Consider the following 24,189-nt stretch of genomic DNA (forward strand, 5'->3'; position numbering starts at 1 on the left):
TAGGAGAGAAACAGACACGGCTTGTTTATTAGAGCGCAGGGAGGAGCAGGCCTCTTCCACAAACACAGCGCTGCTTCTGAGTCCGTATCAAGAGCAAGACAACAGTTGAAAATCCTATTCCTGAGAAGAAGCAAAAAGTTACAATTTTGCAAACAAAAATAACAGATGATTTCAACAAAAGATAAAAAACGTATTTTTTTTTTTAACAAAGAACAAAATTTCAAGTATTATTCCAGATGACATGGCAAACCCAATGCAGATCAGATCTAGTGGAAGCAAAGGCTTCTCGTACTTTCGGGGGAGGGGCTGCTCCAGGTGGCCGGGCCCCAGCGGGGCCCACCCAGCCTGTGGGAAGAAAGTGGGGCAGCTGGCGGGGGCTGCAGTGCCAACAGAGCGACAAGCAGGTGCCAGGGCCCGGCTCCACGGCAGGCTCATGGTGGCAGCACCCACTTCTGTTCTCTTAGGACAGGGCCCCACGCTTGACGCTGGGTGTCTAGGGTTAGCAGTTCTGGACATCTTATTTTTTCTTTTTCTAATAAACAGAAACATATGTTTATTCTTTCAAATACCCTACTATCCCAATTTTAGTCAATTTGTAAATTATAAATTACATTACTTGTGCTACCATTTGTGATAAATCTCACTAGAAGATAAGCACCAAATCTAGTACAAAGAGGCCTCAGCAGCCGTGGCCGAACCCGCAGCGGGGTGTCCCGCAGGCTGTAAACTTTTGCTCCCTTTCCTTTCAACAACAAACTTTCCTTTTCCCCCCACGAAAGCTTTCTTGAAGAGCGAGGTCTGTTGGAACCATAGTTTTGGGAAAGGTACAGAGAGCAAACCTGAACGTCATCGTCTCAATGGGAGGGGACAGCGACAGCGGTGCTTCCGCCAGAAGTGCTCCAGGCACCGGAGCTCAGAGGAGGGGTGGGTCGTGCCCCAGGCCTCCCAGGCCACTGGAGCAGGTTGGGGGGTCTCGCTAAGAAGGTCTCACTCCACGTGAGTCATCACACTACAGTGCCGGACGCAGAGACCCCCAGCATCCCCTGGGGACTGTAAAATGCCCTTAAAATGTCTGTAGCCAGTATTTTCTGAAACGCTGTCATTGACCTCCAGTACCCCCAAGCCACCTTGGTGCCTCCTAGATGCTCAGTTCTTGAACCTTGTCTGTTCACAGATGTGATTGAATTTCCTGCAGGGAGAAAAGAGTGAAATTACCACAAAGTATTCACAAAAGCGGATCCTGAGCTCATATGCTGGGAGAACCTGATGAGAAACTGACCGCATATAGGGTGCTCGCGGTGACATATTTTTAGTACCATCAAAGAAATTAACCCCTATGCCACCTTCTTTAAGTTTTAGAAGTCAGACATTTTTAGGTCATTTTCTTAGAGAAGAACTCAAACTCTAAGCCTCCTCAGTGTCCCCACGGACACATGGTGGTCCACCAGGGACCACCCTGCAGGACCAACAGACTTGCTGGCTGGCCTAGAGCACCATTACCTCCCTTCATGACGGGCAGGACAGTCCCAGGGGAAGACAGGGGTGCCTTTGCTTTCCTCACCAATGTTTTCACTAAGAAAGACAAGTTGCTTGTGAAATTCCCTTCCCTGTACCAAAACAGTCTGCTACACGCTATGCTCAAATACAAAACAAGGGTTTCATTCCACAGCATCAGTCTCCAAGGGAGCCTTTACTTGGGCCCTTGTCCCCGGCACTAAAGGCATATTCTCAGTGACTTTGACTTAAACCATGAATGACTAGGGATTCTCGTGGCCTCCTCCGACATCAGTCCGTGAGACTGACTGAGAGCATCACCTCACCTACACCTCCAGACAACCCCATGTGGCAAGGCGGATGTCTCCGTGAGCGGGAAATGCCCGTTGAGTCACTGGGTTAGAGCCATCACAGACACCTCTCAAGGCACCAAAGACAGAGCAGGGCGCCGACCCCAGCCACCAACTGAGAAAGCGCTAACTGGTGCGTCAGCGGGGACAGACGGCTGTGTTCTGCGGAACACGGAAACAATAGCACTGTTTTGTATACCACATGACTATAGACAAATAAAATGGCAAAATTAGCCCACTTACAAGTAAATAATTAACTAGTTCACGGACATCCTTACAAGCTGAGCTGAGCTATCAACTTGGCCAAAACTTTTAAAAGAAAAAAAAATTCAGCTTCCTGTTAGGGAAACAGGGGTGTGCCTTTCTGTAGGAGGACCACGTGGGCACCCCTTCCCGGCCCCGAGGACCCGTGCGGGGCAGCGCGGTCTCACTCACATTGCGTGGTGGGCCTTCACCTGAGTGCGGCAGTTGCGGCCCCAGTAGCAGTCAGGACGGGACGTTACAGCCGCTAGGAAGAGGAAACAGGACGTTATCCGTGATGCACACCACACTCGCAAGCTCAGCTGCATGAATTTATGACCCCAGGAGACAAACAGCAGCAGAAAAGCCATGGCATCTGTCATGCTTTGTAACTAGTGTCCTTGGCCTGTTGCAAGATTTCAGGGGGAAAAAAAACAAAACAAAAAAACCATCCCAATTTAGAAAATAAGACTACGGGGGCGCCTGGTGGCTCAGTGGGTTGAGCTTCTGCCTTTGGCTCAGGTCATGATCTCGAGGTCCTGGGATCAAGCCCCGCATCAGGCTCTCTGCTCAGCAGGGAGCCTGCTTTCCCCCTCCCCCGCTGCCTGTCTCTCTGCCTACTTGTGTGCTCTCTCTCTCTCTCTGTCAAATAAACAAATAAAATCTTAAAAAGGAAAAAAAGGAAAGAAAACTACTACAGTTGTTTTCAGGTTGCTTTTGTGAATTTTGTTTTGGAAGCCCGCGTCCTGGCAGACAGGCCCAGAGCCTGAGCTGACCACCCCCAGAGAGGACGGCCCAGAAAGAGGCATGGCCCCCACGCAGCCTATCTGCCCATTTTTGTCCCTGCTGAGGCAGATAGCTACTAAGAACATGGAGCCAAGGCCCAAACGGGGTACCCATCACATGAAGGAACGCAGAAGCCAATCTAGGCAGAACTGAGCTGGGGCTGAGGAGGCTTCCTTTGCTTACCGGGCAACTCGGAAGCAGGAATGTTCTGCCGATACTGGTAGGTTAGCTCTCGGAAGCTCCGCAGGCCACAGCAGTAACACAGCACGGTGTTCCCCGTGATTCTGTAATCTGCAAGGGACACAGCCTCAGGTGGGCAGGCCAGTCAGCACGCAGCGTCAGCACGACATCAAAGGCCTGGGACACCCGGCCCTGATCCACACGGGAGGGGGCGGGCAGGGCGGCAGAGACGATGGGGCAGATGTTCAGAAAACCAGAACAAAAACAACTCATTTCCTCACAGCAAAGTAATTCCACTGGATAAAAAAAATCAAGTATCTTAAAAATTTTTTAAAGTACTGAAAGGAATGAGTATTATTTTTCTCTTGACTTATTCCTAATTATGTCACAAAAACCAAACAGCACACAGGAAAGGACTTGTAAATCTGACTGCCTGCAACTTAAACAGAAAATGGAAACACATACCCTGAAAGGAAAAGACTCACCGATGAGTGGAAAACACATGCGCGACACAAATGACAACCTGTTGCTCCTTCATATAATAAAGGTACCCTACCAACCCAGACCCCCAAATCCAGACAGCCTACTATGGGCCAAGGTCAAAGACAGTTAGTGAACCATGAAACAGAAAGATCATCCATTCTGTTAGTGCTCCAACGTGGGCGGACAAAACGACGATTCGCCCAGTTTGCCTGTTCTGTATTTCCAAGACCCGAAAGGCAGATGCAGAGCAGCCGGGCTCGAGAAGATGCTGGCCTTCACACCTGGCAGAGTCCCAACTGTGCACAGTGCCGTGCAACAAGCCTTCCTACCTATCCCAGCCCGACGGTTTCTCGAGCCTGCCAGAGCGCATGCTCCCCCAGCAGCTGCAGTGCTGGTTCCGAGAGCAGACAGGAGAAAATCCCTTAATATCCTCTACTTGTGAATCGGTATCGGTTTTTGTTTTTTGTTTTTGTTTTTGTTTTTTTCCCTAAAAATAAGGCTGGTGTTTAATTGCTCTTACCCTCAAGGGATTTTCATTGAGGTATGGAAGCTCTCCTTCTACCATCTCAAGAGCCATGATACCCAGAGACCGTATGTCCACTTTAGGGCCAAAAGCTTTCCGTGTAACCACCTCTGGTGCCATCCAGTATGGCGTTCCAACCATGGTACTTCTCTTGCTCTGCTCAGGGGTGATCTGGGCACAGAACCCAAAGTCGGTAAGTTTAACAGATCCTTCCATCCCCAAAAGCACGTTGTCACTTTTGATGTCTCTGTGGATCACTTGATTAGCATGTAAACAGGCCACAGGACAGCACGGTGGCAGGCCTTCACTTACGAGGACGGTGTGCACGCGCAGGCAGGGGCCCGGCCGTCCACGCATCGTCACTGTGTGCTCAGCTGCTGGGACTCCCCGTGATGGTTACGTTACCCTTCCTGCCTCCCTCTGTCACTCACACATCTCTGAGAACCATGTCACCCTTACAGCAGTCCTTAAGGAGCTAATGGAGTTCAGGCCCTGTTCAGATGATTGGTCTGGGCAGCCACGGGGCTGCTGCAGAGAACACCCGAGATGCTCGTGAGACTGTGTCCACAAGACAGGAACTGTGTAGAAGCAAAGACAGGAACTGTGTAGAAGCATCCCCAACAACTTCTAAAGTCTTTCATGATAATGTGTGTCTCAGAAAAAAAGGCCATCTGGGGCACCTGGGTAGCTCAGTCGGTTGAGCGTCCGACTGTCGGGTTCCACTCAGGTCTCAAGTCATGATCTCAGGGTTGTCAGATCGAGCTCCACATGGGGCTCTGCACTGAGAGGAGTCTAGTCTGCTTGAGATTCCTTCCCCTCCTCCTTCTTCCTTTGTCTTTACTCCTCCCTGCACACATACACCCCACCCTCAAATAAAGTAGTAAAATCTTAAAAAAAAAAGAAATAGGCATTTGCTGATTTGCTGCAGCCCCCTCCCTCACTGACAAAAATCCCATTTCACAGTGTACTGGGTGTCCTGCGACACGGGGCGAGCCCACGTCAAGTTCGCAACACACCAAGTGAGTGGCCAAGGAGGAGCCCGAAGATCTGGGAAGCACCAGCCCCAGGATCCCCACGCTGACAAAAGGTACGGCCCGTCTCCATAGCTGGGCCCGCCCTTCCCCACGGCAGAGAAACCCTAGAATACCTCCTGCAGGCTCAGACCTAATTCTACACGCAGAAAACCTATGGTATCAGCGCCTTTCTGTCGGCCTCCGTCAGGCGGGGGAGGGCAAGGCTGTGCCTGTGGGAAGGCAGCTGCGTGGGAGCCCCGGGCTCAGCCTGGCCGGCGTTACTGCTTTTCAAGGAGGCCAAGCCAGCGCCTCTGGAGAGAGGAAAGCAAGTGCGACTTTGCTTACCGGACAGTAAAAACGCTCCCCTCTGCAGAGCCACCAGACTTTCCGTCAACATGTTCTTCCACGTCAAACCCCTGGTTGCCAGGTAATTCTGTGATGGGGAAGAAGAGAAACCTCAGCCACTAGCTTGGAAGAGGAAACACTAAAGTGACAAGGCAAACACCTCATAAAAGGCCCTTGAAGCTGGGTAAAGCCATAGCCCGGGGAAGCTTGGCACGGCAGGGATTTGCGTCGGGCAACTGGGGCAGGGGGGGTTCTGCTTCCAAGGCCGCAGGGCACCCGGGACAGCCTGAGGGCCGGGCTGCCCAAGCCTGGCTCGGTGACACACTCGCCACCTAGTTCCCAAGGGGTCTCGTCTGAGGTGCTCCGTCAGAGCCTTGAAAGGAGGGCTAGCTTCAGAAGCCTGGACGTGGGCACGGCCACATTCCCTCTAAAATTATGCCAAGACAGTCCTCACATAGCAGTGGTGGGACACCCCACTCTGGCCAAAGCAGCCCTAGGGCAGCAACAGGCCCATGACCAGGTAAGGACGCGTGCAGGGTTTGGATCTACACTCTGTCGTGCAGACACACGGCTGCTGGGCTCTGTCTATGCGAGCGCACGGCTCACGGCCACGAACAGAGCGCAGCATGCAGAGGAGCCCGCCACGCAGGGGAGAGGCCGCACGGCCTGTGCACGCAGCACTGCACGTAAATGGGACGAAGCTGGGACTCTTGGCAAGGGACTGATGTGCACATCAGACCCTGAACTTTTTCTTCTTCTTTTTTTTTTTTTAAAGATTTTATTTATTTATTTGACAGAGAGAAATCACAAGTAGACGGAGAGGCAGGCAGAGAGGGAGAGAGGGAAGCAGGCTCCCCGCTGAGCAGAGAGCCCGATGCGGGACTCGATCCCAGGACCCTGAGATCATGACCTGAGCCGAAGGCAGCGGCTTAACCCACTGAGCCACCCAGGCACCCTGACCCTGAACTTCTAAGAGCTGGGCCAGCTTCTAAAGCATGGCAAGGAAAACGTCAGAAAGGAGGAAACTGGAGACAGGCCCTGGTTCCACCGGGGGGCCGGCCCACTCCCCACCCAGACTCCGAAGCTCTGTGCCTGGGGCAGGCACTGGAGCGAGTCCTGCGGATTCGTGGCATAATGGGCATGAAGGAAATACCTCCTTTTTGGAAAATGGGAAAACACAGGAAAACACCCACACGGTGTACTCAGCAGCAGTACCAGGAAGAGCCATTAGCGGAGCTGCACACCTCAGGGGGCCTCACTTGGCCTGAGTCCCCCCACGCCTGTCTGGGAGGTCCGTCCGTTACCTTGAGGACATCCGACTCGTAGTGGTTGTTGCTCAGAACCCCGTCCAGACACCTGTCGCCCAGGTCTAGCTCTGCCAAACAGGGGGAAGCAAAGTCACCCATCTTACAGACGCTCTATGAAAGCACCATTCACTGACACTAAGATAACCCCATTTCCTTTCTTACAGAGTCTAGAAGAATAAAAAGTTCCATGATAAAATAGTTTTAAAAAGAGAACAGGCAAAATGACTTCCATTCCACTCCTTCCTAAAACGGATGGCCCTCTCCGCCTCCTGAGCACCTGGTCTGGCACAGCAAAGACTCAAGGCCACGGCCAGACTGGGCGTCTTTAGTGGAGCTGTTCGCGCATAAGGACACCCTCCTGACTGAGCTCATATCCCTGTACCTCTCTGTTACTGCATGGTTCTGAGCTAGAACAGAGTGACACTTCCAAACGTCAGACATATGCAGTATGTCAGGACAAAGTAGGGTCACTCGCGGCAGCCTCCCACAACACGGGCCACACCACCCCGTCACCGCCCTCAAAGGCACCGAGAAAATATGCAAAGGCACAGAACTCAGCCAAAGACCCGGCATTACCGCAGAACGGGGCCAGGCAGCCAAGGCAGCCGGCCCGGGCACAGCCCCAGTACAGGTGGCAGAAAGGCTGCAGGCACACAGCACCTGTGGACACAGCACAGCCGCTAGTCAGGCCATTTCAGTGAAGAATAAATCCAAATAACCGTTAAATAAATGACACACTCAATTTTGACAGCAATAAAATAAAATAAAAGCAACTGCAAATAAAAGCATGGCTTTTCACCTATTTTACTTAAAAGTGACACATTATAGGGGTGCCTGGGTGACTCAGTTTGTTGGGAGTCTGACTCTTGATTTTGGCCCAGGTCAAGATCTCAGGGTCATGAGATCAAGCGAGTCAGGGTCCCTGCTCAGCAGGCAGTCTGAGAGAGAGAGAGAGAGATCACAAGTAGACAGAGAGGCAGTCAGAGAAAGAGAGAGAGAGAGAGAGAGAAGCAGGGTCCCTGCTGAGCAGAGAGAGCCCAATGCGGAACTTGATCCCAGGACCCTGAGATCGTGACCTGAGCCAAAGGCAGCGGCTTAACCCGCTGAGCCACCCAGGCACCCCACGCACTCCTTAAAATAAATAAATAAAAGGGGTGCCTGGGTGGCTCAGTGTGTTGAGCCTCTGCCTTCAGCTCAGGTCATAATCTCAGGGTCCCAGGATCGAGTCCCCCATGGGGGTCCTTGCTCAGCAGGAAGCCTGCTCCTCTGCCTGCCTGCCACTCCCCCTGCTTGTGAACACATGTGTGTCCTCTTTCTGACAAATACGTAAAATCTTCTAAAAAATAAAATAAATAAAATCTTCTTTAAAAAAGTGACATATTAGAGAAATGTTACGGTCCTGATGTGGGGACAAACCAGATGAAACTTGGTTTATGACGGGGTAGGCTATCAACTAATGGAAAAAGATGGCTATTCGATAGGATTGCACAGACAGCCGATTCTGCAGATGAGAACACACAGCCACGTCTTTACACCATGCGCAGCAGTCAACACCGTTCTGAAACCTGAGCCTAGAGGGATCCCAAGAGGGGCTCCGTGGTGGGGAAGTTGCTTAGGCAGGCAGTACACATGCACACCCTTACTCACACTGCTGGGGGGCGATGCGGGGGTCCTGCTCGCGCTCTGCCCTCCGGTCAGGCATGGGCTGGAAGCAGCAGGTGCATATGGCATGGCTTCCTTGCAGGGCACACACATAATCCTGGGCTGCGGAACAGACAGAATATCCGGGCGGCACATACCAGGACACAGGCAGAAAGAACAGGTTAGACCCCCATCCAGGGGAGTGTATGGAAAGCACACAAGGAACTCAGCCACAAGAAAACCCAGGGAGAACTCTGACCTGTTTTCTTAAATAGCCAAATGACAGCCTACCATCGGAAAGGAGCCTTTTAAAAAACAGAACAAAAAATAAGCACAGCAACCTCTCGGCTCAGTGGCTGCAGCAACATTTCCAAGCTCACTTGAAGGTTTCTAACATTTCCTCAGGCTATAAAGCCCATGCGATAAAACAATAAAGTGAGTTCTGTGTCTTCCAACAAGTGACAGGCCTGGTGGGCATGAGTGGCCAACCCCACCCTGGGAGCTGTGTCCATACAGCCCAGCCCCCGGACACTCCTGGCCACACGGGAGGCGCCACCTGTGCACACACATCTGCTACAGACGCCGTCCCTCCGGGGAACTTCCATCTGCAGTCTGAAAACGACAGAGCCCACCCGAGGGATGGCAGAGTCGGGAGGCGACCAGGCGCTGCACTGCCTGTGCTTGTCCGCAGGGCCTACAGGAACCCACGGAGAGCGCCGCGGCATGGCGTCATGGCACACAGCTGTGAACACAGCTCTGGGTCACAATCCTGGGTCACTGGCCTTTTGACAAGGCTCGAAGAAACTGGGCCCTGTGGGACCATGAACTACAGAATGGCCAGGGCCACAAACATAGATTCCACCTGTCCACTGTCCCTTTCTTGATGGCATCTGGCCCAAATGTCAGGTTCAGGACTAAACCCCCAGGACTGCCCAGGAGCAGAGGACCACGAGAAAAGTTAACTCTCTGGTTTCTCAGCCCAAAACAGACCCGGAGAAGCAACCGGTTACGAGAGGTGGCAGGGCCATGGAGGCAGTGACAGGAGTCAGGCAGAAAGGGGAGAGGAGCCCGCAGACAGCTGGATCCTGGGTGGTCGCAGCAGGATGACAGCATGGAAGGTGGCATCTCACCTGTCGTGACACTGGTGGACGTGGAGGGCGCGTCCCCGGGCGCCGGTGCCGCCCCTGGCTCGCTGCCAGGCCCTGGGCAGGGGAGGGCCCGGCCCGCCTGCCGCCGGAACTCGGGACACTGTCTGCATACGATGTATGGCTGGCTGCAAGGGGGGCACACGAAGGCCACGCGCACCTGAGTGCAGAGAAGCAGGAGGCTCCTGCTCTCAAGTGTGTGGGGATGGTGGCCACGCCCCCAGCCCCATGACAAGACCAGAGCCAGAAGCCAAGCCTGGAGGCGTCCTTTCTGCCCACCATCCCAGCCGCCACCGCCCAGTGTGTGAAGGGGAAGGACAGCCTGTCCCCGCTAGGCACCCAGTCAGTGCTCACCCAGAAAAGCAGGGGAAGCTCTCTGTCCCTCGCCACCCTCAGCCCCCTTGGCGGCTCCTGACACATGGAGACAGGCCTGCCCGGGCCGTGTTTCGGCACCGCATCCCCCAGAGCGCGGCCGCTCAGTCCCCACAAGGGGTGGGGCGCGCGCTCACAGGCCTGATGCTGGGCGAGCCGGAGCCACGTCCAGAGGCAGCCCCAGCTTGCCCAGCGCGCTCAGCACGTCCACCCCAGCGCCTGGGAAAGTGCGTCAGTCAGAGCCCGCGTTGTGCCCAGCTGAATGCTGCTGTCCTCTAGGGCCTTCCCGCCCAGCCAGCAGCAGCCCTGCCCCGCCTCGCTTTATGCCCTTCCACTGAGCTTCCTAAAAACACAGATGGTAAAAAAGAATCCACAGGAAACAGGCACAGACTCTTCCCTCATCTCGGAGAGCGCCTTCCTGAGTCTGCCTCCGACAGCAAGAGCCAGAGAGGGAAGAAGCCATGAGACCTTTCTAGAAAACCCCCAGCGAAAATGCTCAACCTCATTTCGGAATGAGATGGCACTCATCTCGGGCGATGCCAAGTGCAGGCAGGGTCTCCCAACACCCCTTGACAAACCTCCCAGAGGCCATCGCTAGGAACTTCCTGACGGGCACAAGATGACACAGGTGCCAGTCCAGCAGGGCACCCTGGGTCAGGCTCTCCGACCTGACTACTCCAGTGCCATCCCTGACTTCTGTCAACTAATGCACACGTGGACGAAACTGTAACCGCAGTGTGCACCGCAGCACAGCCTCTCCATGAGAATACTAGAAAGCCGACAAAACCACGTGTACGGCACAATCCCATCTTCGTACAAGCATTTCTAAGTACACCGTGTTTTATTTACAGAAGGAGCTTGTGTGGCCACCTCTACGAGTGGCCACAAGGACACACCATAATATGTTCACGCTAAAGTGATTTTTGATTCCTTCTGTTGGCCTGAACATTATTTGCTAAATTTTACAAAAAGAAACAAAGGATAGTAGATTTGGGAGGTTTGACTTTTGTCTCAGTCTGACGGCCTCCACCCGAAACTCAGACGGCGGACTTCTGAGTCAGCTAACACCAGGTCTCGAGGGATCGCATCCCCTCAGCCAGGTGGCCACGGACTCTCCACGATACCATCCCGACCAACGCGGACCATGCAGCTCCCAGTGCGGGACCCGACACTCCCTGCACGAGCTGCGGAGTACATGGGCACATGTGGGACAAAGAACGTGTTACATCGTGACGTCGTTGTAGCCAGAACCCAAGCACCTGACGACAGGGCGTGGGCTCTGGGGCTCTTCATCTTAGAAGAGTCGGCAGTCAAGCCATTCACTGCCAATGACATCTCAGTAAAGCTAGGAGGAAATACGGATAAACAGCAGCAAAAAATAAATGTTGTGTGCGAACCTGAGAGGGAGGGGGCACCGGAGGAGGCAGGGTGGCAAGTACCCACCCCAGTCACCCAAAGGAGTGGCTGTCCTTGGCTGGTGCCCACCCCATCCTTGCTATGCTCAAAGCAGCCAAGGTCACTGGCTGATGTCGCCCACGAGAAGCGAGGCCAGACTGCGCAGCAGCCGGGCTGCTGGAGGCGGAACCCGACCCAGACTCCCGCGCTGCCTGCCCAGCTCCCTGCCGCACTCGGAGCCAGGCAGAGGCTCACCTCACGTCGGAGGACTCGCTGTCCACGTCGGACAGCTCCAGCAGGTCCTCTGAGCTGCCCTCCTCGTCGGAGAACGACCTCCTGACTTTGGGCTGCAGCATGTCTTGCGTGATCTTGTTCCTGGCAGCCATGCTCCGCACGTCTTCTTCGCTGCGACTCTTGTCTGGAGGGAAAGGACGTGGCTCTACCGGCTGAGGGGCCCCGGAGAGACCCCCGCAGCGGCCAGAAGCTGGGCGGGCTCCCCACTTGCCTGGGTGCTGGAGAAGATAGGCCTCCACCAGGTTGTTCAGGATGTGGTTTTTACAGATCCTCTCGACGGGACAGCGGCACGTGGGACACAAGGTGGAGCGCTCCATCCAGCCCGAGTAGCAGGCCGCACAGAAGGTGTGCATACAGGGCTGCAGGCTGAGGGCACAAGGACAGGTCTTCAGACGCCCCCGCATCACCCGCCGCTAGAGCATCTGTCTGCCAGGCCACAGCAGCCGCCCAGATGCCAGGGCACGTGGGGCATGGCCTGCCTGGAGCAGGAGAAGCAGGGACCCCAGTTCACGCTGCCCCTCCCCAGAGGAGGATGTGCCTTGCTCAGGCTGAGGGTTTGTTAACAAACAGAAAAATGCGATTACCCCCGACCCACCGAGCTCACTTGACTCAGCAGAGCCTAGAGCCCTTGCTTCTCGGGCTGTAACACACACCACATTTGGGGCCCCGCACTGGCCGCAACCGCAGCCCAGCTGTTGGGTGGGGAAGGCCACCGGGGGATCCGGCTCCCCTGGCAGAATGGTGCTCGACCTCAACTACTTTCACCTGGTCCTTGGGAATTCAGAGAAACCAGAAGCGACAATCTATGCTCCAGCAGGGACAGGAGAGCAGGCTGTGACTTGAGGCATACGAGGAACAGGGACACTGAGTATGGAAAAGGCTTGCATTTCAGTGGAAATTGTAAGGGCTTTCACCCTTCAGTTCCCCAAAGAAGCAAGGAGGGGGCTCTCTCCAGTGGCTCCTGGGACCCACCTTCCGGGGCATTGCCCCTGGATTAACTACGACATTCCCTTAAGGCTCGGTCCAGTTCTCCTGTTTTGTGTCTGTGGAGCAACACAGGCTACTGGGGTTATCTACTGGGAGCTGTGCCCACCTGTGCCCACCGAGGCCATTGCCACTGCAGCCTCGTGAGCTCTTCCACAGCCTCGGGTATGGGCACCGGGCTCTGGGCAGGCTGCCCACATAGGTCAAATGACAGCGACGTCCGCAGCATCGAACCCGCCCTGAACCAGAGGCTGGCTACCCCGTGGCCGCTCCTCCCGGCTGCGGTGGCCCCGCACACCTCCCCGCGGGGCGCGTACCTCACGCAGTCGTGCAGCAGGTCCTGGCAGATGATGCACGTGAGCGTCTCCTCCATCTTGTCTGGTTTCATGGCCTCGGACCGGACACTGCCCAGGGCGGCATGGGTGTCTCTACACTGGTCTGCGGCCAGCAACTGCAGGGTCACGTCAGGGCCCCCATCTGCGAGAGAAAGGGGTGCATTCTGACCACCGCAGCCAAGCGGGGAAGCAGCAGACGCTGGCTCTTCTAGGTTCACGAACACCTCAACATACGGACGGAAGACATAGCTCCTGCCAGTGTTTGTGTTTCTTTTCTTTTCTTTTTTAAAGATTTTATTTACTTATTTGACAGAGAGAGAGAGAGATCACAAGTAGGCAGAGAGGCAGGCAGAGAGAGAGGGGGGAAGCAGGCTCCCCACTGAGCAGAGAGCCCGATGCGGGGCTCGATCCCAGGACACTGGGATCATGACCCAAGCCGAAGGCAGAGGCTTAACCCACTGAGCCACCCAGGCGCCCCCGGTGTTTGTATTTCAAAGGGTGTTCTGAAGGGGGCCGAAAAACAGCTTCAAATTCCAATACACTTAAGTGTCGTAAGAAACTTAAACGTAATCACACAAAAAGGGGCACTTGGGATATAGGCTTAAAGGCCATTTGTCACTCGGGATTTGTATGTAATGTCATTTTTGTTTAAACAAAAAACGTGACTTGTGTACACACTGGAAAGTACGCGCTCTGATGTGACCAGGAGCTGTGAATATTCTTTTCTGTTCTGCTATTCCACAGTGCTCGTGCGTTGCTAATCACAGCTTAATTTTTATTTTTAATTAAAGAAATACTTGCACACAATTTACAAAGTCAAACATTTACAAGAAACCAGAAGCAGGAGCCCTCTGCCATGGTCCAACCTCCACTGAGTTAACGACTTTAGTGTTTTTAGCTACTTTTGCTGGTACAGACCTTCGTATTTTTAAACTATATAATACCATGCCTGGGTTCGATTTTTTTTTAAGATTTATTTGGTTGGGGGAGATGGGGGTGTAGGGGCAGAGGGAAGAAGCAGACACCCCGCTGAACAAGAAGCCTGACTGGGACTAGATCCTAGGACCCTGGGATCATGGGATCATGATCCGAGTCGAAGGCAGACACTTCACTAAGTCACTCAGGTACCCCCAAAAGTGGCCTCATTTTTATACTGGATTATTATTTTACGCACTGTTGATGATTTTTTCCACACCCCCCCAAGCCAGTCAATTCAATTTTCCACCCAATATGCAAAATATTCTAGTCTCCCCGCCCAAGGTCCTCTCCCTCCCCGAGCCCCCGGTCTCACGGCTCCCGTGCTCAGGCGGTCTCAAGCCTGCAGTGTGGCCATTGTCCCACTACACATTCCCAAAATTTTTTATAGTCTTTTTAACTTTGTCTTTTTAAGAGCAGATTTTTCTCTAAATCACCTTTACGAAAAGGTTAAGGCTATCGCTTAAAGGCAACAATTTTTTAAAGTTCATTTACTTTTTAGTAAGCTCTACACCCAACGTGGGGCTGGAATCCGTAACTCCAAGATCGAGAGTCACAGGCTCCCCCGAATGAGCCAGCCAGGCTCCTCCAAAGGCCACATATTCTTAAAAAATGATTGTCAGGGGCACCTGGGTGGCTCAGTGGGTTAAAGCCTCTGCCTTCGGCTCAGGTCATGGTCCCAGGGTCCTGGGATCGAGCCCCACATCGGGCTCTCTGCTCAGCAGGGAGCCTGCTTCCCTCTCTCTCTCTGCCTGCCTCTCTGCCTACTTGTGATCTCTCTCTCTCTGTCAAATAAATAAATAAAATCTTAAAAAAAAAAAAAATGATTGTCAAATGTGGACAGAACGGCAACTCAGAACACACTGCTTCCGAACCACGAGCATAACCTGACAGTAAACACAGTGCAATCCAATGATGACAAAAGAAAGAAAAGGTTCAGATTTCCATTCCAAAAAGCTGAGGCACCACAGGTGTCTGCCTGAGACATATCCTCAAACTTCTGGAAAATGGGAGGCCCCACCGGAAGCAGCTCGAACAGTCCCGCTGGGACCCCAGCACTCCCACAAGGGCCAAGACACACAGAACCCCGAGACTCTGACCTCCTTTCATTCTCTTCCTGCTGGGCTCCAAATCCTCCTGATCCCGGGGTTCTGACAGAGAAGAGGAAGCTCCCTCTCTGTCTGGGAGAGCTGAAGGAAAGGTAGGGATTTCATCACCGGCCACAGATGGACCACACTCTTTCGGGGAAACGCCTGCATCTCCGGAGCCTGTGAAGAGGACAAACAAGAGAGGTTCTGATTCATCTGCCCTGGAAGGAGAGAGCATGGCAGGTAAAGCATCACGGGTTCAAGTCAGGCCTAGGTAATCCAAGATGCTACATTCTCAGTGACACACACTCACTAGAAATACGGAGCCGCGCCTGTGCCTGCTGCTGTGCTGGATGGACCTGGAGCGAGCAGCGTGCTCACGTGGAAACAAAAGCAGACGTGTTTGTGGTTGGGATCGGCTGGAACGTTTTGTCTCACACAGGGCCAATCCACACGCGAAGTAACACCGAACACTCACCGTGCCGTAACTCATGTTAGCGCAGCTACACACCGTCCTCTCAGAAGAGGGATACACTCTGGATGGCAGGGACACAAAGGCCAGACAGAGCAGAGGGACGGTGCGGCGAGAAAGGAAGGGAGCAGGAGTACCTCCCAGGGCAGTACTGATCTGCGCAAGCCAGAAGCACTGATTGAAAAGAGCCAGCAGAAGGGTAAGGAGACTTTCTAATAACCTTCACCTGGATAAAGACCTGGTTTATAATACCATCCGCTACAATATAGGCGTAGTCGGTAATATTCAAGTGATTAGTGCTGTTACTTTGAAAAAGAATGAAACTGCCCTATAGCCGCCAAAGGAAAAGGTTAAAACTGTTGAGGGAGCAAATGAGCTTTACACGGAGGGAAGAGAAGAGACGGCGTCAAGGCCCGGCTCCTGGCTCTGGTTCTCACTCCCACTACGGGAAGAGGGCTGAGCTCCGCCAAGCTTCTCCCTCCAAATGCACACCATGATGGCGGTGTCTCTCCAAGAGACCCACGGGGAGGGTGAACTCAAAACCTGTAAGAGCACCGGGCACCCAGCGCACACTCAGCAGGCTGCGAACCTTATCAATATGTACACACTCAGACACACAGGAAGATGCCCCCAGCTTCACACAACTGGCGCTAAGCTTTCCATCTGAACACTCTGCTTACAGCAAAATTTTTTATGATTTTTTTTAATCGTATAATATACAAATGCACTGCCCTTTTGCCCTTTCATGGTAAAATTAACAGTTGTATGTGCACACGCGCGTGCACACATACACACACATCACATTTTCTTCGTTTCCAGGTCCTGGCCTCTGTGAACGCTGCTGCAGGAACAAGGATGTGCAGGCGCCTCCTGCAGACCGTGATTTCACTTCCCCGCATATACGCCCCGAAGCGAGGCTACTGCTCAGACACAGTTCTCTTTTACACTGTCTGAGGAGCCTCGGCCCTGGTTTCCAGAGCGGCCACAGCAGCCCGCTCTCCCACTGACACCACAGGAAGCTCCCCTTGCTCCAAGTCCTCAAGAACGCTTGTCATCCCTTGTCTTTTTGACGCTGGCCATTCTAGGAGGTGTGAGGTGATACCGCATTGCGGTTTCCTTGAATGAAATTAGAACATTATAAAAATAAACTATCAGGGGCGTCTGGGTGGCTCAGTGGGTTAAGCCGCTGCCTTCGGCTCAGGTCATGATCTCAGGGTCCTGGGATCGAATCCCGCATCGGGCTCTCTGCACAGCAGGGAGCCTGCTTCCCTCTCTCTCTCTGCCAAATAAATAAATAAATAAAATCTTTTAATAAATAAATAAATAAATAAACTATCAAATCCCAACCACTCATATTATACACCGCATTAAGTATATAGATGGAATAGAAAAAATTCCTATTGGTAAAGCAGGTTTTCTTTATAGGTCAGAGCTATTCTGTGCTTCAATTCTGAAAAACTATTCCAGTAACCACAAAACACACAGCTTAGGACCGGAGACAAAGCACGTGTTTACACAGGCCAACAGCTGGAGAGCAGCACTCAATCCAGAATGCCCACAGCCTTCCATCTTATTGGTGCTCATATGCAACACTCCCCGGGGTACACTCAAGGTCAGTGAATGTCACTTCTACTCTTCCTGGGGCGGCCCTCACAAGGGGAAGCCCTTGGGTGGGTGGAACCAGCAGCGGGGCAGCCCGTGACCGAACCGTGTCGTGCCTCTGTGGTTTAAGGAACCCAGGGGATACTCTAAAGGGCACGCGAGCCGACAGAACCTGGAGAACTTCAACCATCTGGGCAATTTTTAAGTATCTGGCATGTTTTTATCTAGGTAGTGTGATTGCCTTTTCTTTTACTCAGGAGTTTGAGGTATGAGTCAAAGGCGTCTGAGAAGCTGGGACTCAAGTTCAGCAGTACCAGGAGACAGGCTGGAGGGCCTCTTATGGTCATGAGTCTGGTTTCTGCTGCTGGTTATCTCCTGGAGGTGGTGGGTGAGACTCAGATACAGGGCTCACCAGCCACTACCGTTGTGTAAGCAAGCATGTCTGGTAAGTATCGCGAAGTCCTTTATGGACGCGCCAAAGTCCCCGTAACACGAGGGTGTTGGTGCTCAGCCGGGTGCGACCGACCCGGGGAGAAAGCATGGTGTGCTGTGTGAGCCCGCTGCTGCTGGGGACTCGGCTGGGCAGCGGAGGCTCTGGGTAAGGACGGCGGAGAGAGCTACAAAGCCTTAATGAGGGCAGCCGGTAGGAGAGTGGCGCTCCCTACGCTAAAAAGAGCAACTGTACTGGCAAGTGAAAACCAAGTTCGCAAAAATGGAAACAAGTTCAAATAATGTGGGAGAAATAAGGCTTCTGGTCTCAAGGAAGCATACAGAGTCCCTGCATTTACTGCCTCTCCTTCCCCAAATCCCACCAGAACAGATGCTAAAATAAGGACCACCTTGGAGAACAGCTAGGTTGGCCAAGGAGATGGAGGGGACGGAGGAGACGGAGGAGACGGAGGAGACGGAGGGGACGGAGGGGACAGAGGGGACAGAGGGGACGGAGGGGACGGAGGAGACGGAGGAGACGGAGGAGACGGAGGAGATGGAGGAGACAGAGGAGACCTCTGGGGACAAGTCCTTTGCTGCTGAGCCCGCAATCGAGTTCTTTTCAGAAAGACCTTGCTGGTTCCTGCCTCTGAATGTGTCTGCGACAGCTGGAACTTGGTCTTCTTGCAAGCAGAAGAGAAAAAGACAAAGAGCTGACAGGCCACGAACAGGAAGTGCCCGGTGACATCATGAGCTGGTGAGCCAGGGCGAGGCTGCGAGTCTCCAGACTCTGTTCTGGGAACCATGTCTTCTACTATTCACAGCCAAACACACCCTCGCCGAGATTTAAGGCGGTCTCTGTGCACTACAATGTTTAGAGTAAGAGAGGGAGGGGTCCCTGGGGGGCTTAGCCGGTTAATTGTCTGCTTTCGGCTCAAGTCATGATCTCGTGGTCCTGGGATCGAGGCCCCCCCTACCGTGGCTCCCTGCTCAGTGGGGAGCCTGCCTTTCCCTCTGCCCCCTCCCCCATGGCTTGTACTCACTTGCTCTCTCTCAAATAAATTAAATCTTAAAAAACCAGAATAAAAAAAGCATTCTAGGGATAAATTTGAGTTCCCAAAACAAGGTGAAGAAGGCTTACTTCACTGAAGAACATCAAAGAGCTTAATGACCAGGGTGAACCACCACTGTCCTGGGTACTGTAAAAATGTCAATTCTCCCCAATCAAAAAAATCTCAAAAAGACTTTTTTTCTTTTTTTTAAACTTAAGATAAACCTAAAGAGAATCTGGAAAAAAATACAGAAGAACAGCTAAGAAAGTGAACTAAAACATTAACGTATTTAGGGGTGCCTGGGGGGCTCAGCTGTTGAGCCTCTGCCTTTGGCTCAGGTCAGGACTCCGGGATCCTGGGATCAAGCCCCACATTGAGCTCCCTGCTCAGTGAGGAATCAGCTTCTCCCCAACCTGCCCCCCGCTTGTGCTGGCTCTCGCTCTCAAATAAATAAAATCTTTTAAAACAATTAACATATATAGTACGATCCAAGTCACAGAACATATATATGTATACACTCTACACCCTAACAGTTATCTACAAAGAAATGTTCAAGTCCCATGGCCCCCAGGGAGTCTGAATCTTCTCTAGTGACCAGGGAGGAAGGTAAAGACCAGTACATGTAAAACTGGTTTTAAATGACATGTTATTCCAGGAGCACCTGGGTGGCTCAGTTGGTAAAGCATCTGCCTTCAGCTCAGGTCACCATCCTGGAGGCCTGGGATCAAGTCCCGAGTTGGACTCTCCACTCGGCGGAGAGTCTGCTTCTCCCTCTGCCTCTCCCCCGGCTCGTGTGTGTTTGTGCACTCTCTCTCAAATAAATAAATAAAATATTTAAAAAATAAATAAGTAAATTATATGTTCCTCTGGGTGAGCTTTGGAAACATTATGCTCGGTGAAAGCAGCAGACACGAAAGGCCACAGACTGCATGACTCCACTTGTATGAAACATCCATAAGAGGCAAGTCCAGACAGAAAGCAGATTAGTTGGGGGAGGGGCAGTGACTGTTGGTGCGTGTGGGGTCTCCTTTTGGGGTGACAAAAACGTTCTGGAATGATACAGTGGTGTGAACGCACAACACAATGAATGTAGTAAAAACCACAGACGTGTACACTTGAGCCGGGTGACTGTTACGGCCTGTGAATTATATCCCTGCACAAGGACAAGACATACCATGCTACTGCACGGCCCGACTCTCCGCATTTCTACCGCAGATGGAACATGACACCGTCCACTCCGGCAGCAATCTTGCTGCTGACAGCCTAACGCCCGATGCCGCCTCTGGCTTCCCCAGTGGCTTCTATGTCTGTCTCCGTCCATAATAACACGGGTCATAATCAGTGACCAAAGAGGCATGCAGCGACCGCCCTGAGATTCCCCTCTCACCAGAGCTGGAGGAAGGTGCTCGCCCTGCAGAGACGGGCTCCATGGAAGAGGTAGAAGCCGTGGGGAAGAGGTCTGATGTCGACGTCGATGGCTGTGGTTCCTCAAAGCACGCCTGAGTCGTGGGCGATGACGGCAGGACCTGGGGGTCATCACCTAGCCCTGCACCTGAGGTATCTTTGGTCACGTGGAACACATTCTCTTTATTAGCTTCTGCAAACACGAAAGAACAGAAAGAGCATACGGTCAGGGTTCAGGGGGAGCACCACGGCTTCAGCCAAGACGTTCCAGCAGATGAAAAGGCTTTCCTAGTAAGAACCAACAGCCCTTACTACGCACCTGCGTTGTTACAGCCTCACTTACCAAAGGAGTCTTGCGTGACGCCTTGCTTCTCACTTAAAGATTCATAGAGGTATGCCACATCTAAAAGGAAATCGGCAATCAGAACGGAGTCCCCAGGACCATCAGGAACCGCATACCCCTTTCGGTTCCTTTTTGTCACGTCGGTCCCTCGGTCCTTGCTGAAGATGTTGACTTACCAGCCGGTAACAACATTAACCAGTTCAAGAGATTTCAAAACAAGTGACCCAAGATAACGTAACCTACTTTAAAATAAATAAGGCTAGGAATAAAAGGTCTGCAGGCAGGAGGCAGACTAGGGGAGGCAGAGCGATGAGCAGGGGGTGAACCTGTGCTTTGCTTGTCGCTTCAAACCACCAGCAGGAGCAGACACAGGACCTGCCACGTGGCCAGGGGCTGGTTTTGACGACGTGGAAGACAACCTGAGAATATCTGCCTCCCTCTTGCAGTTCGTGGTAACCTTTGAAAGACTCCCTCTCAACTCTCCTTGACCTGTATCATTCCTCCCCAAACAAATACTCAGATCTGGAAAAGCCCGAATGGGATCCAGTCCGATGTCTGCTGTCTCCTATAAGGTCTTCAAAAGCAGATGACCTCTGGCCTCCAGCTCCTATTCTAGGTCTGACTCCCTACAACTCAGGTTTCCTCCGCTATGTCACCCGGCCCACCCCAGCTCACTTCCCCTGGCTCTGCTGAGATGCATGGCTGTGGCCAGGGTGGGATTTCGGAAGAATGGCTCGGGCTCAGACTGCAGGGTCAACACTCCCATTCTCAACAGACATGACTCATGCCGAGAGTCTATAGCAACAGCAGAGAAAATGTAGCTAACACTTCATTCCTAAGGGAAACAGCTGCTTCAGCACACTTCCTTTCAAGGACGCTTCCCAGTGGCAGCAGGACCTCCCCGCCACGAACCACCCCTGTGTCCACCCTGTCCAGTCCCTCTCTCTTACTGTGTTCTGGCTCATTCTTTCTGTACACCAAGTAGATAACATCTCCCGTCTGCAAAGGGCAGGTCTGCTTCTTAACAACCTTCAGCTTGTTAATCACTGTTCCATTGGTGCTGCAGAGACAACGAAATTGCAATTTAGCCTACTTAAAATAACTCCGGAGTGAAAATTTTCTTTCTCTTCCACCACTAGGGAATCAAATTAGTATCACTGCTTTGAAAATGATAAAACACTCCTAAGCACAACGTAAATATTTAAGGAGCCATATATGCTAGTGCCACACCGCAGTTCTCCCGAGGAAAAGCTTGCCTGCTACCCCTCATTGACAGCCAAACTAGTCACCAATCTCACCGACGTGTCTGCTTTTCCCCACGCCACATTCTCCCCCATCTGCCTCCTGGTGGAGCCCTGGAATTCTTCCAGCAGCTCTGATTTCCAGCTTCTCTCCCACTTCTGCACTCCGCTCTGCCCACAGATCCACCCCTTCCTCCAGGAGTTTCAACCAGGTCAGCTCATTCTAGTCAGCACTGACGCCTCTTAAGAGATGGGTTCCAGGGAGCCTGGGTGGCTCAGTGGGTTAAAGCCTCTGCCTCAGGTCATGATCTCAAGGTCCTGGGATCAAGCCCCGCATCAGGCTCTCTGCTCAGTGGGGAGCCTGCTTCCTCCTCTTTCTTTCTCTGCCTGCCTCTCTGCCTACTTGTGATCTGTCGGTCAAATAAATAAATGAAATCTTTGGAAAAAAAAAAGAGAGAGACGGGTTCTAACGAGCGCCTGGGTGGCTCAGACAGTTAAACGTCCTGCTCTTTGATCTCGGCTCAGGTCTTTTCTTTTCTTTTTAATATTTTATTTATTCATATGAGAGAGAGAGACAGAGCAGAAGCCGAGGGGCAGGCAGAGGGAGAGGAAGAAACGGACTCCCCGCTGAGCTGGAAGCCCGACTGGGGCTCAATCCCAGAACCCTGGGATCATGACTGGAGCCGAAGGCAGACACTTAACCATCTGAGCCACCCAGGCACGCCTTGGCTCAGGTCTTGATCGTGAGTTCAAGCCCCACACTGGGCCCCACACTGGGCCCCACACTGGGAGTGGGGCCTACTTAAAAAAAAGAGAAAGACAGGTTTGCAGCAGAAGCAAATCAGTGCCGACTATGGGCTGGAGGTGGCGTGGTCCCTCAGTTGGCAGGTCACTCCGGTCGACCAGGGAGCACAGGCAGAAGAGGGACAGGCTGCCAAGGGGACAGACAGGAGTCTAAGTCAGCCGCGACAGGACGGAACAGCACTTCCCTGAGGGAGTCCTGAGTAGAAACCTGATGGAAAGTCGTGACCGGACGAAGCACGCGCCGCAGCATGGGAACGTGCAGGACAAGAACACAGCGCGGCGAGCGGACTGACCCGACCACAGGCGCTCAGACCACCCGAGCTTGACTCTGTGGCTTCACTCCTAAGGCCTCCAGGGATGAAAAGCCTTATTTTCACATCTGAGCGGATGCCCACTACTTTACTATTCTGTAAAGGGCCACAAAGTAAATATTCCCACAGTCTCTGTCCCAACCACTCCGCTCTGCCTGTCACAGGGAAGCGGCCAGTGCCCCACCGCGGCTTCACTTCCAGCAGCTGGTGGTGCTCCCCAGTACAGCTCGGTCTCTGCCGCTGGGAGTCTCCCCACAATCCATTCTCACGCCCTTTCTAACCAAAAAAGTCTGACTTTACTCTTCTGCTTAAACCCCAATCACTTCTCCCTGCTCTCAGGCTAAAGTCCAGACTCAGCGTGGACACCAGGGCTTTCCCACTCCGGTCCACTGCCCAGCTCTGCACCGGCCACTCACTCTGCGTGCACAGGACCTGCTTGTGCCCCGGGCCTCTGCACCTGCACCTCCTCCGGCTGGGAACACCCTCTCCCCTCCAGCCATCGCAGCCAGGGAACACGGCGGCGTCTGGAAAATGCAGGAAAAGGATTCTCTCCTAGCACCCCCAGAAGGAGCCAGCCCTGCCGACACCTTGATTTTAGTCCAATGAGACCTGACTTCGACTCTGTATCTTCGACACTATGAGATCGCAGCTCTGTGAAAGCCAGTAAATTTGCAGCGAGTTGTTACAAAACTGTCCCATGGCCAGTCCCAGAGAGCCCCGCCCTGCCGCGGGACAGCTCCAGAAGCCGCGCTATGCTGCTCTCCATCAGGCTAAGAAATAAAGAACTCAATCTGCTACCTAGTAGAAGAGGGGAAAGGAGCACCATTTCTGCCTAATAAACGAATTCCTAGTCTTCTACCCTACAACTGTAACCGCCAATCTCCTAACACTTGACCTTTACAACAATAAGAATTGGTCTGGTGGAAAAGGCACACTGTCAACACGCTGCTGAAGGCCACCTGCCACTTTGCCCCTCGCACCAGGCTGAAAGCACATTCTGACACCGCTTTCCTTCCTACACATGTGCCCCAAGCAAATAATCAGACATGAATGCAAAGAGTTCTGGAAGACAATAACTGCAGTGTCATTTATAATAAGAAAAAGTAAAAAATAATAACTCTCCATCAGTAAAGGAGCTGACGGATAATTACATAATCACAGTGAAGGCGGCGAGATGGGTCCGGGTGCACTGACGTAAGTGCCCCATAAATGAAAGTGAAAAAGGAGACATAATGTATCTAGCAAAATACAAAATAAATACATTAATACAAAATAAATACGTATTTCTAATAGGTAAGTGGGATTTGGGAAAGCTTTCCACTTTTATGTACTATTTATGTTGTATACAATTTTTCTTTTCTTTTTTTTTTTTTAAATTTATTTATTTGACAGGCAGAGATCACAAATATGCAGAGAGGCAGGCAGAGAGAGAGAGCGAAGAGAAGCAAGCTTCCCGATGAGCAGAGAGCCCAATGCGGGGCTCAATCCCAGGATCCTGGGATCATGACCTGAGCCGAAGGCAGAGGCTTTAACCCACTGAGCCACCCAGGCGTCCCAATTTTTTATTTTCTTGACTTGGAG

The 24,189-nt window shown here is 52.5% G+C and overlaps 1 protein-coding gene across 1 annotated transcript in view; it reads right to left on the bottom strand.

The window, feature by feature from the left end:
* CHFR (checkpoint with forkhead and ring finger domains) overlaps positions 1–24,189 on the bottom strand; it is a 29,668-nt gene continuing 5,479 nt past the window's right edge. Inside the window, exons 3-17 of the mRNA XM_044243601.1 lie at positions 21,203–21,312; positions 20,253–20,312; positions 19,893–20,102; positions 14,963–15,130; positions 12,870–13,029; positions 11,780–11,934; positions 11,530–11,692; positions 9,493–9,635; positions 8,369–8,485; positions 7,298–7,381; positions 6,719–6,789; positions 5,415–5,502; positions 3,054–3,161; positions 2,280–2,352; positions 1–1,189 (exon numbers count right to left, since the gene is read on the bottom strand). Coding sequence (XP_044099536.1) covers positions 1,147–1,189; positions 2,280–2,352; positions 3,054–3,161; positions 5,415–5,502; positions 6,719–6,789; positions 7,298–7,381; positions 8,369–8,485; positions 9,493–9,635; positions 11,530–11,692; positions 11,780–11,934; positions 12,870–13,029; positions 14,963–15,130; positions 19,893–20,102; positions 20,253–20,312; positions 21,203–21,312 — 1,753 coding nt within the window. The 3' untranslated portion in view covers positions 1–1,146. The remainder of the gene's footprint in view (positions 1,190–2,279; positions 2,353–3,053; positions 3,162–5,414; positions 5,503–6,718; positions 6,790–7,297; positions 7,382–8,368; positions 8,486–9,492; positions 9,636–11,529; positions 11,693–11,779; positions 11,935–12,869; positions 13,030–14,962; positions 15,131–19,892; positions 20,103–20,252; positions 20,313–21,202; positions 21,313–24,189) is intronic.

Source organism: Neovison vison, chromosome 3 (genome assembly GCF_020171115.1).
Source record: "Neovison vison isolate M4711 chromosome 3, ASM_NN_V1, whole genome shotgun sequence".
Lineage (NCBI taxonomy): Eukaryota > Metazoa > Chordata > Mammalia > Carnivora > Mustelidae > Neogale > Neogale vison.